This window comes from Spermophilus citellus, assembly GCF_964194105.1.
Source record: "Spermophilus citellus genome assembly, chromosome: 4".
NCBI lineage: Eukaryota > Metazoa > Chordata > Mammalia > Rodentia > Sciuridae > Spermophilus > Spermophilus citellus.
The window spans coordinates 107,574,180-107,589,128 of record NC_138185.1 but is presented as its reverse complement, the minus strand read 5'-3'; the positions used below and the strand labels follow the sequence as shown (position 1 = coordinate 107,589,128).

General features: G+C 49.9%; 1 protein-coding gene across 1 annotated transcript in view; it reads left to right on the top strand.

The window, feature by feature from the left end:
- Positions 1-14,949, top strand: part of CCDC33 (coiled-coil domain containing 33) — a gene marked incomplete at its 5' end in the record, with an annotated part of 113,439 nt that overhangs the window by 15,412 nt on the left and 83,078 nt on the right. Inside the window, one exon of the mRNA XM_081292854.1 lies at positions 10,766-10,929. Coding sequence (XP_081148980.1) covers positions 10,766-10,929 — 164 coding nt within the window. The remainder of the gene's footprint in view (positions 1-10,765; positions 10,930-14,949) is intronic.

The window sequence follows — 14,949 nt, the reverse complement described above, 5'->3', positions numbered from 1 at the left end:
TTCCTAGCAGGAAAAAGGCAGCACTGGAATCTGGAGATTTGGAGGAGGGTTAATAAGAACTATTTGCAAAGTTGAGGGTGAGGTTTATGTAGAACAAGAGAACCCTTCAGCCTGAAGGGGTAAGAGAAGAAAACATGACTACAGCCCGGAGGAGCAGTTTTCTTGGGAGAGCATCCTGTCAGGCAGGGTGGCCTTTGGCAGAGGGACACTGCCAAGCCACAGATGGGAGGGAGCTTCCGCTGACACCTCCCATAAACCTACCCAACCACAGCCCATTGAGGTAGTGGCTCTGGCTCAGCCTGCTGGGGCCCAGAGCAGGGTGGAGGAAAAACAGGAAAGGTATGAATGAGAGGTCCCAGCACTGTAGGTGACAATAGGAAGGGAGACTCAGACTGTGCGAACAACGATGATCACCTGCTCAAAAATCAGAACTCTTGGTAGGGGAAGCAGACTATCTTGTCCTTGCATTCTTTTGGTGTCGGAAGAACTGGGACCCTGATAAATGAGCCAAATGCCCATCTTTCAGTTGACCTCAGGAGCCCAGTTGAACACAAGGAAAAGCCAGCCGCAAACCTCTCTGCAGAAACTTCTGAGCCTCCATTTCACTGCTGCTGTGAGCAGTCCCTGCAGGTCCTGGCCAGGCAGGCTGTGGACCCACTGCTGAAGTCGTAGGAGGGGACCTTACAGAAGTGCCCATGCTTTAGTTAACAAGTGAGCACCTGTTGTATGCACTGCCGGGGCCTGGGGAAGTAGCTAAAGGGAAATAGTGGCTGGACATAGAGACCCTCTGAGGGAATTGCCTCGGTTGACAAATGTCAAAACAAAAACTGAGGAAGGGGTAGGGACTTGCAGAGCTCCCATGCTCCTGCCTTGTGACTATTAAATATCAGGAGTGATATCATGGCATATTAAGGGCTGTCACAAAGCAGCACTGGTGCAGTCAGGGGTTGCTGTGGACAGAGGACTGCATTTGCTCAGAGCAGGAGATGAAGGGGTCAGGGAAGGCTCCTTGGATGAAGGGTCTTGAGGGAGACTCTACAGATAAATTGACTGGGGGAGATGTTTCTGGTAGGGAGTTGCCTAGAGAAAGATATGGCCGTGGGAATGGCCCAGAAGCCGGGAGCACAGCAGGTTGGGATATCTGTGGTGGGTGTGAAGCCTTAAGCATTGGGTCGAGACACACAGATGTCATCATCCCTGCAGACATTATTCACTCCTCAGGTTCATGTCTTCTGGGGAGAACCAAGTCCCAAGTCTGAACTTGGTTCTCTGAGAAAAGAGCAAGCTGTCTATGGAATACTTGACTGTCAGTGTCAAGTGCTTTACTGGGAGTCTCACTCGGCTCTTGGCCTCACTGTGTAAGAGAGGGAACTAAAGTCCAGAGAGGTCTAATGTTTTGTCCAGTCACACCGATATGAAAATCATTTGCTACAAAATCACACTGCCTGTTTCTCACCTCAGACAACTAAGCTATCAGTGAAAGGGGGAAAGAAATGGAGAGTCCTAGGGATGGGGGCAGGACAGGACTGAGGGGAAGGGGAAGGCCAAGCTGGGGTTCTGGGAGAGAGACATGCTTCACTGGGACTTGCTGCATGAGCAGTTAGGCCCAAAGGGCTACCTCCTCAGAATCCAGGCCCTGGAACATGGCAAGAGGAGCCATATCTATGACTATGATCTCACATATCTACCAGACTCCTCTTACTGCCCAGCAGGCCCAGAGCAAAGCCAGAAGAGGAAGCAAGAGCCCTCCTTCCCTCCAACCAGCCTCAGATTCAACCACAGGGCCTCACTCCTGCCTGAGTGGTGGGTTCCCTAATGGCTGTGTTTAACCCCTGGCCACCTAATGATGCATGCTCTCTCTTGGGGACCGGGTGGGATGGGGGAGCAGGATTATCCATTAGCTGTAAGATTAATCATTACCTGCTTCATCTCACACTGGAATCACCCTGAGTCATCAAAGCTTGGGCCTTGGGCAGTGCAACAGACGTTCCTCTGGACACTTGGGGAGCAGGGACATTTCCCTGGGCTAGGGGAGGTGGAGCTCCCCTGACTGGGAAAGGCAAGAGAAAGGCAGGTAGCTGGGGCTCAGGCGGTCCTTAAGGCCTTCTCACTGGCCAGTGGGAGCAGAGCTGAGGAGGTTGGACAGGCACAGCAGCCAGTGTCCCAAGGCTCCTGGGTCCAGGGAGATGGACAATCATTGAAAGACAGTGACAGGGCCCTCCTGCTGGTGGCTGCTGGGTGTGCAGGGCCTACTGGCGCTCTGGAGCGAAAGGCCTAAGTCCAGCACCCACTTGTATTTTGTTCCTCCCAGGCAAGAATAGCACAGGGCTAGGGCTCCAGTGGCAGAAGCTCAGAAGCTAGGTAGGGCAGCTGGGAAAGAGCCCAGAGCTTTGGGTGCTGGAGTGGCGTAGCCACCTCTTTCAGGTGAGGGGAGGTCCCCCACCCTTGGCAGCCCGGAGAGGGAGAAAAACTAGGAGTAGGACTCCTGACTTCCATTGCCAACCATCTGGGTGACCTTGGCTGGTCCTTTCTAGTGTTAATCAAAGTCCAGGCCTCAGGTTTTTTGTCTCTACATTGGGGAGAACCACCTCCTTCCTGCCTCTCTCTCTGGATGGGGGATAGAAGAGGAAGCCCCTGCCTTCTCACTGCCAGGCCGGTCCTGTTCTTGAGCCCCAAACAAAGGAAGATGGGAAGGCCTCCAACATGGAACCTCAAACAGCTGGCAGAACACTAAGGCAGGCCACAGAGGTCTCCCAAACAACTCGAAACCCCACCCAGCACCCCAAATCATCCTTCAAGGCAGAGTTTTCACCTCCCCTCTGCGTGAAACAGCCTCCCCCCATCTATACTAGTCACTCATTTTTTTTTAAATTTTTTTTTTTTTTTAGGTCTGTAGAACAGTAGAATCCATTTTGATATAATTATACAAGGATGGAATATAACTTATTCTAATTAGGACCTCATTCTTGTGGATGTACATGATGATGGGATTCAACTTGTCACTCTTTATTCTGCCATTTTGTCCTTCCAAAAGCATGTGGAAACCAGGTGTGATGGCACATTGCTGTAATCCCAGCAACTTGCAAAACTGAGGCAAGAGGATCATAAGTTCAGGATCAATCTCAGCAACTTGGTGAGACCTTCAGCAATTTAGTAAGAACCTGACTCGAAAAAAAAAGTAGGGTTTTGGGGATATAGCTTGGTGGTAGAATACCTGTGGGTCCAATCTCCAGTACAAAAAATAAAAGCATGTAGAACCGGCATGCAATCAGGGCTTAATAAAAAGGCTTGTTGTCTTTGTAATGATTTTTGTGTGTCTCTCAGTTTGATTCACCATAATCATAGTTACATATTTCAGTACCATTGTTGGTTCATACATGGCCCTCTTTGTTTAATTACAATTTATTTTTAATAATACAGTAGTTCCCCCATCTGTTATCCATGGGGATATGTTCCAAGACCCTCAGTGGATGCCTGAAACTATGGATTGTACCAAACCCTATATATACAGTGGTTTTTTTCCTGTATGTACATGTTTATGATAAAACTGAATTTATAAATTAGGCCTAGTAAGAGATAAAAACAATAATAACATGATAGAACAATTATAACAATATACTGGGCTGGGGATGTGGCTCAAGCGGTAGCGCGCTCGCCTGGCATGCGTGCGGCCCGGGTTCGATCCTCAGCACCACATACCAACAAAGATGTTGTGTCCGCCGAGAACTAAAAAATAAATATTAAAATTTCTCTCTCTCTCTCTCTCCTCTCTCACTCTCTCTTTAAAAAAAAAAACAATATACTACATTAAAATTTATTTAAAATTCATGAATTGTTTCCTAGAATTTTTCTTTTGGTCTTTTCAGACTGTGGTTGGTTACATTTAACTGAAACTATGGAAAGAGAAACTGTGGGAAGGTGAGACCACTGTACCCCTGACCACTCAGTCTAAAAAACATGATGTTACCAAGAACATATCTATTTACGCACCTTTCCCCATTCTCTTCTCTCTTCCCACCTGTCCTCCAAAATAAACCATCCTCTTGAATTTTGTTTATTATTATTAAACAAAAGGAAGATTATAGGTTCCCAAAGAGGCAGGTGGCTGCAGATTCTTTGACTGAAGTAGCCATTTTACCAAGTTGCAACTCCCTTTGGGGCAGGGCCTGGCTCCCCTTTGCTGTAGTGTGTGGTACTCTGGGGTCCCAAGAGCAGGAGGGTGACAACTAGATGCCAGGAAGCAGAAAAGACAGCTCCAAAAAGACAAGATCCCACCCCACTGTACCTGAAAAGGGGCCTATGTGACTTTGGCTCTGCCCTGTGATGTCATACAGTGTTGCCCTGGTGACCCAACTGGGTCTGGGCAGAGAGAGTGCCATCCCTCTCTTCACCTTCCTGGGGGTGCTAAGAGTCAATTGCCCGGGCCCCTGACCAACTGGCCATGGCCCTGATCCCCCAAGGCTCCTCTACCCACAGAACCTCTTGGTACTGAGAAAGATCCAGACCCCTGCCCCACAGCCCAACCACCCGAATTCCCCAGTCTAAGTCTCAGAGCTGGTATATAGCAGCCCAGAGACAGCACTGACACCCCATACTCTTCACCACCCCCAAAGACTCTTAAGGCACCCAGGCCAGCTGTCTGGGCAGGACTATTCATCCCAGGTACCAAATCTCAAGATCGCTAAACAGACAAACACTCCTATCCTGAGAAGATGGTACGGAAAAAGTCAAAGGTGAGAACTGGGGGCAGAGGCCATGTACCTACCTGCATGAACTCATCCCTCCTTCAAATTCCTTTGTTTTGTTTATTTCCCTTCTCTGGGCCTCAGTTCTCACAACTGTGAAATGGGTGGGTAAGGCAGTCCCCACAGCTCTTCCAAGCTGGACATCCTATACTCTTAGGCCCTGTGGATGTTGCAATGCAGTGTGCTCACAGCAGTTATGGAGTCAGACTGCACTTACCTGCTTGCTTCTGTCCTTTTGTTGCTGAGGCCACACAGGCTCAAGGAGCCCACCAAGATGGCCCATTGTCTCTTCAAGATCCCTGGCAGCACCAATGACCTGCGGCTTCCACAACCCATCTTGCCCCTGCCCAGCCCTCCCTCCTGAGGCCCAGGCCCCCTGCAGGGCATGGCAGCTTAAACCCCTGAGAGAAGGGATTTGGGGTCTGTTTTGATTACTACTGTACCCGCCAAGCACTCAGAACAGTGTCTGACACATAGTAGGCTTTCAATAAAGAGCTATGGCAAAGCAGCAGGGCCCTGCCAGGAGGGGACTAGAATCTCAGTGCGATGTATTCCAACAGCTCAGTGTAAGCCACCCTCCCCTTTAAAACCCCTGGATTGTCACACTCTGAGGACCAGGCACAAGGCTGGTCTGACTTTGGAGCCCTAAGTAGGCAGCTGGATTCCACCTGCCTTACTGAGCTGGAATGACCCAGGGAGTTTGGGAGCCCTGAGGGGGAGCTAGATGTTGTATTTGATTGGTAGCTTTCGGAAACATTTTATTTTTTAAAATCAATTTTTTGGTACCAGAGATTGAACCCAGGAGCACTTGCCCACTGGGCCACATCCCTAGCCCTCTTTTTATATTTTATTTTGAGATAAGGTCTTACTAAGTTGCTTAGGGTCTCACTAAATTGTTGAGGCTGGCTTTGAACTCAAGATCCTCCTGCCTCAGCCTCCCAAGATGCTGGGATTACAGGCATGCACCACCACATTCAGCTCAGAAACACTTTAATAGCTGGGTAGAATCCTCCACAAGAATGTTCATAATGTATATAAAGCATTATATATTCATATTCCTTCTTTTGTGAATCCCCAGATCAGATCTTCTATTGTGATGATATTTATAGATTTCAGTGCTTTGTGTGTTAGATATTTTAATCCTTTTTATTTATTGCAACTTTCCCATTTGTCTTTTTTTGGGGGGGCATTGTGGTAAATTTGGGGCCATTATAAAAAAATTGGTATACTGGGCTGGGGATGTGGCTCAAGTGGTAGCGCGCTCACCTGGCATGCGCGGGGCACTGGGTTCAATCCTCAGCACCACATAAAAACAAAAAAATAAAGATGTTGTGTCCACTGAAAAACTAAAAAATAAATATTAAAAAAAATTGGTATGGATTTTAAAAAACATAACCAAACTTAATTCTTTATGATTTCTGACTTTCGTGTCATCTTCTTTTCTCCCCTGCTTGGAGCTGGGGATGGAACCCAGGGCCTCACACGTGCTCTGCCACTGAGCTATACCACCAGCTCGGCGTCATTTTTTTTGAAAGGCTTTCTTGCCCCAGATGTCACAACCTCTCCCTACTGTCAATGAGTACTCAGGTTACAGGGGTTACAGTCCAGAGAATGAGCCCCACATTCAAAGCAACGTGGTTTGGGCAGAGCAGAGGCTTCTGATCATGCGGACACACAGACCCTGGCTCCAGTTTCAGGTCTGCCCCCACTGGCTCAGCCTTGGTGCCTTGGTGAAGGGGTTTCACTCCCCAAGTAGGTTTTATTGCTCTAACAGGATCTTCCTTCCCCTGGCCATGGTAACACCAGGCAAGTTCAGATGCTGAAACAGAAAGAGCACAAATTTAATTCAAAGGTTTTAATTCAAAGGCCCATTGAAGTCTAGTAACTTGCCCAAATGACAGATGAGGGCAGCCAGACCCTCCCAGCCCAGGGCCCCCTCTGAGGGCCCAGCAGAGCTTCTCCAGACACAGGAGCCTTCTGGAGGGGGAACCTGGGTTTCTGAGCTTCTAGTGACTTCCCAGATTCCTGGGAGGAGGGATGGCAGGGAGGAGGGAATGGGGATGGGGAGTAGATCTCCTTCCTTCCCTCTCCCCTCCAGAACCAATTTAAGCTACCCACTCCTGGGAACTGAATTAAATGGGCCATTAACTCCTTCTCTGCTGGTCCTGTCCTCCTCCTCTCATCCCTCCCACTCCCCATCATACACATTCCAAACTGCCCTGAGTGATAGGCAGTCGCAGATCTCCTAGGACAGCTGCTGGATAATCCTGGCTTATTAAGGACAAGTCTGCCTGTGTGGACTGCCAAGACATGGATCAAGTGGCTTCCGAGCCTGCCATGGATGAGCCCCATGGAGTAGTTGGGAGTCCACAGGCTTCCATACCGGGTACTCGCTTGCCATCTATAGGCTGTGTGACCTTGGAGGGAATGGAGGCAAACCCCTGCCTGGAAAAGTGGCCTTCTGATTTCTGCTTCTAGCAGTGTTGAGTGGGTGAGCTGTGGGTGAGCTTAGGGTGAGCTTGAGAAGCAAAGAGGGAGCACCCAGCTTTGCTCCTAGGCTGCAGGAGACAATCAGAGGAAATGAATTCCCTCCCAGGGGTCATCTCACTCCACAAATAGATCTGTGTGGTCTGAGACTTAGGGAGGTTCACCATCACCCTCATCACTCCCCAATATGTGACCCAGCACCTGAATTTTTTTTTTTTTTTTTTTTTTTTTGGTACTGGGGATTGAACCCAGAGGCACTCTACCACCAAGCTACACTCCCAACCTCTTTTTATTTTATTTTGAAATAGTATCTCGCTAAGTTACTGGGATGGGCCTCAAACTTGTGATCCTCCTGCCTCAGCCTCCCAAGTATCTGAGAGTATGGGCATCCTTCAGTGCTGGTCAGAAATGGGGGAAATGCAGGGGACATTGATTCTAACACAGAGACATCTCTGAGGGAAGGAAATCTGCAGATTCCTATCCAGAGGTGGGAAGAAAAGAGGAGAAGGCAGAAGGTTGAGGCCCTGGCCCCCCATTCCCACTGGAGTCCTCACCTTGGCCCCAGGCCTCCCTGGCCCTGGGCCTAGCCTGACAACGGGCACATGCCCACAGGACTCACCAGGAGGCGCCAGCCTGGCAGCTGGCCTCATGCCCAGAAGTGAAGCATGAGCAGTGCCTGCCAAATCCTCTGCAGGCTGTATTTCCTGGAAGGCTGTTCCTGAAGGGGAGGCATGGAGCGGGTAGGGAAAGAGGCAACACAACTCCTGGGCCTGGTTAGAGGCCTACTTGGGCTCTGGGGCTGCCAGGGAGTCAGTGAGACATTGGACCACTGCTGTGCTTCTGGGCCTTCACTTCTGTGGCTCTAAGGAGCTTACAGCAGTCCCTGGCCCTCATAGCAACAAAGTTCAATCTAGGGGTGGGAGGGACATTAGGAGCCTCACTGAAGGAAACTCAGGCACAGCAACCACTAGGAGAGTGGCATTCCAGACATTCCCCTGAGGCTCAGAGAACTAGAGGCAGAGCTGGTTGGAAGCCAGCAGACCAAACTTCATGGGGATTAGGCTGGTTCTGATGGTGGTAACACGGTGACACTCAGTGAGAATGGAACACTGGGAAGCAAGCAGTTTGGTCTAGGAGGGGAGGCAGTGGTCTGTGGCTACTTCCCCTATAGCCACTCCGTCTAGTGGGGGTTTCCTCCCCTTCCTCCCTGGCCTGGCAGGGGAATAGGGGGTGGTTACTCTCATCAACACCTCTGCAGATGCTGGCAGGTCCCCTTGCTGGGGGGAGGGTACCCTCCTCAGTCAGAGGAAGGGGAGGGGTCTCTCTGTAGAGTTGGCACTCCTGAGGCTGAAGCAGGGAGAGGGCTTATTCTCACCCTCTAATGAGTTCTCTTGTTAGGCAAGGACACAGCCTACACGAGGAAGGCCAAAGGAAGCTCGGGAGCAAGGCACAGGGTTGACAGCCCTGGGTAAAATCAGGATAGAATAGCCCAACCAGGACAAAGGCTGGCAGGCAGGAGGAAGTTTGGTGGATGTGAGAAACAGCTAGGAAGCCAGTGTGGCTGGAGAGAGTGAGTCAGGGGACCCAGGCATAAGACAAGGCCATCGCAAGGCTCTGAGAGACAGGGCTCTAGGGCAGGATTATGAGCCAAGGAGTGGTTTAAATTCATAATGGCTCCCTCCGGCTGCAGTGTGAGATGGGAGGGAACGGGGGAGGGCCAGAAGGGAAAGAGCAACCAGGAGCCAGAGCAGACATCCGTTTGTCTTGGGAACCAGTGCTCCACAGGGAGATGGTGGGAAGGGTTGGGAAGGGGCAATTCTAGGGATGGATTAAGGTAGGGCTGACAGGATGTGCTGGCGGACTGGGTGAGGGATGTGAGAGGAGGAGAGGAACCAAGGAGGACTCCAAGCTGTGGGGCTTGAGCAACTCCAAGAATGGAGCCCCCATTACCTGTGTCAGGGCAAAAACCAAATGAAGTCACATCACTAAAACTCCTCAGGGTTGACCAGGGCCTCCTTTTCCCTGTGCCTGAGGATAGCAATATGCCCAGGATCCCCAGCCCAAGGTGGCAGCAGGTCTACTCCCCGACAGACTAGTTTGCTCTCTCAGTGTCCTGGTGGGGAGTTCCACTCTCAGAATGCAGCTGCCCTGCATCCCACAGAGGAAAGCCTCAGAATGAGGTAAACCCAGCAGCCCCAGCAGCACTCACCAGGAGCCACCACAGTAAGCAGGTCCTCCCTCTTCTCTGGGCCTCAGTCTCCCTCAGTCTAATAGGACATTGTCCTCCACCCCCACCCCCAGGGCCTGCCCTAGAAGGCAGGATCTGACAGGCTGAGCTTTCCAGGTAAGAGGTCAGCCTCTCAGGGCTCCACCTTCAACCTGAAGAGCTCCATGGCTCCTCTCCCAGGGCCATGAAGGTCCCTCCATATGGCTATGGATGAGCAAAAGGGACTAAGGGAACGGGTGGCCTCCTGCCAGGTGAAGCCTAGCCAGGGTTAAACCGGGTCTATTGGGTCAACTCCAGGTACTGGAAATGGAGGTCAGGCGACCAGCCAGTACAGAAGGAGGATCAGGATATCCCCCAAACCACAGGAGCCTCAATTCCCCTTTCTTCTCCACCATGCGGTGTTCATTCACCACGGACATCCCCAGCTCTGCCACCTTCCCTGCCTTCCCACTGCTCTGTGGTCAAGCAGCCTCCTCTGGCCTCAGAAACCTCCCTCCCCTTCCCACTTCACTGCCCCACCCCAGGCTGCAGCCTTCTGTCTTCTGACTCAAAATGACTTCACCTCTCGTGTCTCCCCCCACACACCCCTTGAAGGCCTCTGTCCCACTGCCTTTCCTGACTACCCCAGTTGCCACTGTTGTCCTACCTCCTCAGCAACTTTCATCACTGTGCTCCTCTGGGTCATGAATTCCTGCTATCCAGCCACTGAGCCCCTGCACCTGTCTGCTTGGGGCACCTGTCCTAGGAGGCCTGGGCGTTACATGGGCAGTGCCTCTCCTCCCTCTCCAACTGCAGGGTTCCTGGGGAGAAGTACATCCATTATCTCCACTAAAGCCATGATGACTTCACTGATGGGGATAAGCTTTGTAAACTGCAAAGTGCTGTGCACAGGAGGGACCTGAAGTGACAGGTGGCTGAGGTGAAGTTATAGAAAAGACTGGCCAATCTCTAGGACCTGGAGAGCAGGTGGGGTTGAGGAACTATAAGCAAAGAAAGATAGCTGCCAAAGCAGAGGCTTAGAGGTAGGACTGGATATGAGAAGTGAGGTAGCCTGTCTTCTGCTGCAGGAAGGGACAATCCAGGACTGGGGAAGAGGCAAGAGAGGCGTTGAAGGGCATGTGGAATGTGTGACAGAGGTAGGGAGAAAACGGTTTCAAGGACAACTGCCTTGTGCTTCTGAGCTAGGGAAAATGACAGGAAGAAGGCCTCCAAAGGAGGACCTATAAGGAGGCTAGAGGTTTAGGGGGGCAGTAAAGGGAGATGCCACATCAGAAGAGGCCACTCAGCCCTGATTCTCTCCCCACAGGTCACCGAGGGCCCAGAGGACCCCCTGAACACCTCCCAAAGCACGAAACCTGACAACAGCCACCTGTCTCCCTCTAATATGGAGACCATCATGGTCACTCTCCATGGTGCTACCAACCTTCCCTCCTGCGAGGATGGCTCTGAACCATATCCCTATGTGGTAGTGTAAGTAGCCGGGTGAGGTGGGGCAGGGGTGGTGCTGCGCTGTGAGCAGAAATTATGGGAAGGATATATGGATAATAAGCACCAGAGGGTTCAGGACTGGAGCAGTGATACCCAAGAAGAAGTTGCACAGGGGCTCTGGGTTCTGCAAAATAAAGGCATGGTGTGCTTCCTTGCAACCGCATACAAGGCTGGGAAGGAGGGACGCCAGCCCAGGGGACCACCTCTTGATTCCACAACCAGTCAGGCCAGGCTTGGCCAAAGCTCCACCTTAGGCAGGCAGGGCCCTTATTATGTTGAGGCCTAGGCTGAGCTCAGTTGTGGTGCTGGTCAGAGAAAAGACTTAGGGTCTGCCTCTCCTGGCCTCTGGATGCCCTATCCCACCATGCCCTAGACATTGTGGTCCTCACAACCAACCTCCCCCTTGGCTCCTACCTCTCTCCAGCCATGTCTGTCATGGGGCTGCTTCTGCTTCTTCTTCTTCTTCTTTTTTGGTATTGGGGATTAAACCTAGGGGCACTTAACTACTGAGCCACATCCCCAGCCCTTTATTATATTTTATTTTTTAAATTCAGAGACAGAGTCTTGCTAAGTTGCTTAGGGCCTTGCTCAGTTGCTGATGCTGGCTTTGAACTCTCAATCCTCCAGTCTCGGCCTCTCAAGCTGTTGGGACTACAGGCATGTGCCACCATGCTTGGCTATCATGGGGCTTCTAATCCTTTAGTGCACCCCATAGCCCCAGCCAGCAGTTGAAGATACACATTTCTCCCACCTGGTTTCTGAATCCCAGCATACCATATCTGCTACCCACCTCTACTAGAAAGTCATCAAGCAACAGCACAGTGTCCAGTAGCCAGCTTTCCCTGTGGAGGCTGGACACTTGCTCAGTCTTTATCTCAGAGCATCATACATTAACCTCTCCAAGGGTCTTGTCTTTCCTTGACCCTTTCTGTAGACACTGAGCAGCCATGGCCTCCCACCGAGATGGCATCATTGAATTCCTGCCTACAGGCTTTTGCCTGAATTTCCTTGTGGGGAGTTGTGAGGAACTTATACAATTCAATAGTTAAAAAAAAAAAAAAAAAAAAAAAAAACAGCCTGATTTAAAAATGGCCAAAAAAACCTGAACAGACATTTTTCCAAAGAAGATCTTCAAAATGGCCAAGAAGCATGTGAAGAGGTTCTCAGCATCACTAATCATCAGGGAAACACAAATCAAAACCACCCATTCCTACTGAAATCTCACCTTCAATGCCTTGATCAAGATGCCTCCTCCAGGCAGCCACCAGAGTTGAGCTCTTGATCCTCTGGAGCCCCGCAGTAGTAACAACACTGGTCTGAAATACTTTATATAAATATGGTTTATGTGCTTCTCTTCTATCCCCCTAACTGAGGCTCCCTGAGGGTACCAAGTTTCATTCTCCATTTCTGCAACAATGCACCCAACACAGGACTGAGCACAGACTGCTGGCTGGGGCTATGGGGTGCACTAAAGGATTAGAAGCCCCATGATAGCTTGTTATACCCACACCTGGGTATAACAAGCAGCCCCGCCTCCCACACACAGGGAAAGCGGGAGAGGTGCCATGCTGGAGACCAACAGGTGAAAAGCTGGTCTTGCTTGCCTCCAAAACCCATTTGCGCCAGCCCAGCTCCTCGGGCCTCCCTTCCCCCACCTCCATTTCCGTGGTGAGGGAAGGACAGGTGGCCGAGAGCGAGCTTGGCGGGGAGGCTGGTTTCTAGCAGGGAGCTCGCCTTCTCCTCTCAGCTATTTCCATAAACCAATTATCGCCGATCATCTCGGGAGATTGAGGCCTTGCCTGTCACCAATCCAGCCTGGGCGGCAGAGGGGCGGGTAGCTGGGTGGCCGCGTTGCTCCTCAGCAGGCACCGCAACCCCGCTCCATCACCCCGTTGCCATGGGAACGAGCGGGGGCGGGAGCCTAGGCGACTTGAGCCTGGGTGGGGGTGTGGAGAACTGGGCACACCTCGTCCGCCGGCGCCCTCCCAGTGGCAGCGGATTGTGGGAAGGAAAGGGGGAGGGGAGAGCCATCGCTACACCCCTCTCCACGCTGGGAACAGGGCCTGGGCCAGGACGCAGCCGCTCCCAAAGCTCCAGGCAGAGCTGCCACCAGCTCCAAGTGGTGCTAATGAGATGCAAATGAAAGGAGAAGGGAGGGCTTCTGAGAACAAGGCCCAGCTGTCAGGACCTGGAGGTGGCTTTCAGTGCTAGCCTCCAGGGGAAGGCAAGAACCCCAGAGGTAGAGCCTGAACCTTTAGAGTCCCTAGACCTTGGAAAGAATTTGATGTCCACCTGTGTCTAATCACAATACACATTAACAAAGCCTACGATAGGCATAAGAAAGTCCCCCAGGTTCCATTTTTTCTTATGTGTATTTCAATGCTTTAAAGAAAAACTTGTAAATACTTAAATGTAAAATCTGAACTGTAAAACTTCTGGAGGAAAATAGGAGAGAAGCTTTTTACACGAGTCTTGGCGATTTTTCTTTTTTTAAATTTGACACCAAAGTACAAGCAATTAAAGCAAAACTAAGCAGGACTACAACAAACTAAAAAGCTCTGCACAACAAAGGAAGCAATCAACAAAATGAAACAACCTATGGAATGGGAGAAAATATTTGCAAGCCATATGTCTAATAAGGAGTTATAGCCACAATATATAAGGAACTTATACAACTCAATAGTAGAAAAACAGCCTGATTTAAAAATGGCCAAAAGAACCTGAATAGACATTTTCCCAAAGAAGACCTACAAAATGGCCAAGAAGCATGTGAAAATGTTCTCAGCATCACTAGTCATCAGGGAAACACAAATCAAAACCACAAGAAGACAGAGTGGCTGCCATCAAGAAGTAACAAGTGCCGGTGAAGATTGACGGAGGCGGGGTGGGGGGGATCCTCATACATTGGTGCAACCATTATGGAAAACAGTATGGGGATTCCTCAAAAAATTAAAATAAAATTACTATAGGATCCATCAATCCCATTTCGGGATATGTATCCAAAGAGATACCTGCACTCCCATGTTTATTATCACTATTCACAATAGCCAAGATATGGTGTTGACCTAAGTGTCCATCCATTGGTGAATGGATAAAGAACGTGTGAGATACATTCAGTCATAAAAAGAAGGAAATTCTGCCACTTGTAACGACATGGTTGAACTTGGAAGACAGACATTATGTTAAGTGGAATAAACCAACCACAAAAAAGACATACTGTATGATCTCACTTAATGTGAAATCTCAGGTGAATCTACAAAAGCAGAGAGTGTAATAGTAATTGCTAGGGGCTGAGGATGGAGTCAAAGGGTACAAACTTCCCACTGTAAGATGAATAAGTTTTAGGAATATAACATGCAGCATGATCACTATAGTTAGCAACACTATTATGTCCTTGAAATTTAATAAATCTTAAGTGTTCTCACTATACAAACATAAAAAGGGTAACTATGAAGTGATGGATGCGTTATCAACATGATTGTGTAGTATTCATTTTTAGTAAATATGTATATCAAATCAGCATGGTGTAAATTTTAGATAAAATTTTTATATGCCAATCATACCTCAAAAAATCTGGAGAATATGCATATATACATAAACTTTCACATTCTTTCTAAACACTTTTCTCATCATTATTGTGTTTTCTGGTGCCCTAAGTTTAGTTTCCTGGCTGGGTTTCCTGCTGTATACCATCCCATATTGTCCCTCCTCAGGAAGGACAGGCTGGGGGTCCTGTCTCAGGCTCCTTCCATTCTTTCTGGCTTTGTTTCTTCTCCAGCAGGCAGGCCCATAGTTGGGGCGCTGGGTGGAGAGAGACACACAGGCCTGAAAGGGCCCCAAAGCCATTCATTCATTCACTCCATGTGGCATGCTGAAGAGTGTTTAGGCCTGAAGACGGGGCCTTCTTTATTTGGGGCACAGTCACTTCACCCCTCTGCAGGACCCAGCCTGGAGCCAATCTAGCATTTGCATCCTTCAGTCTTAGCTAGTCCAGCCTGGCAG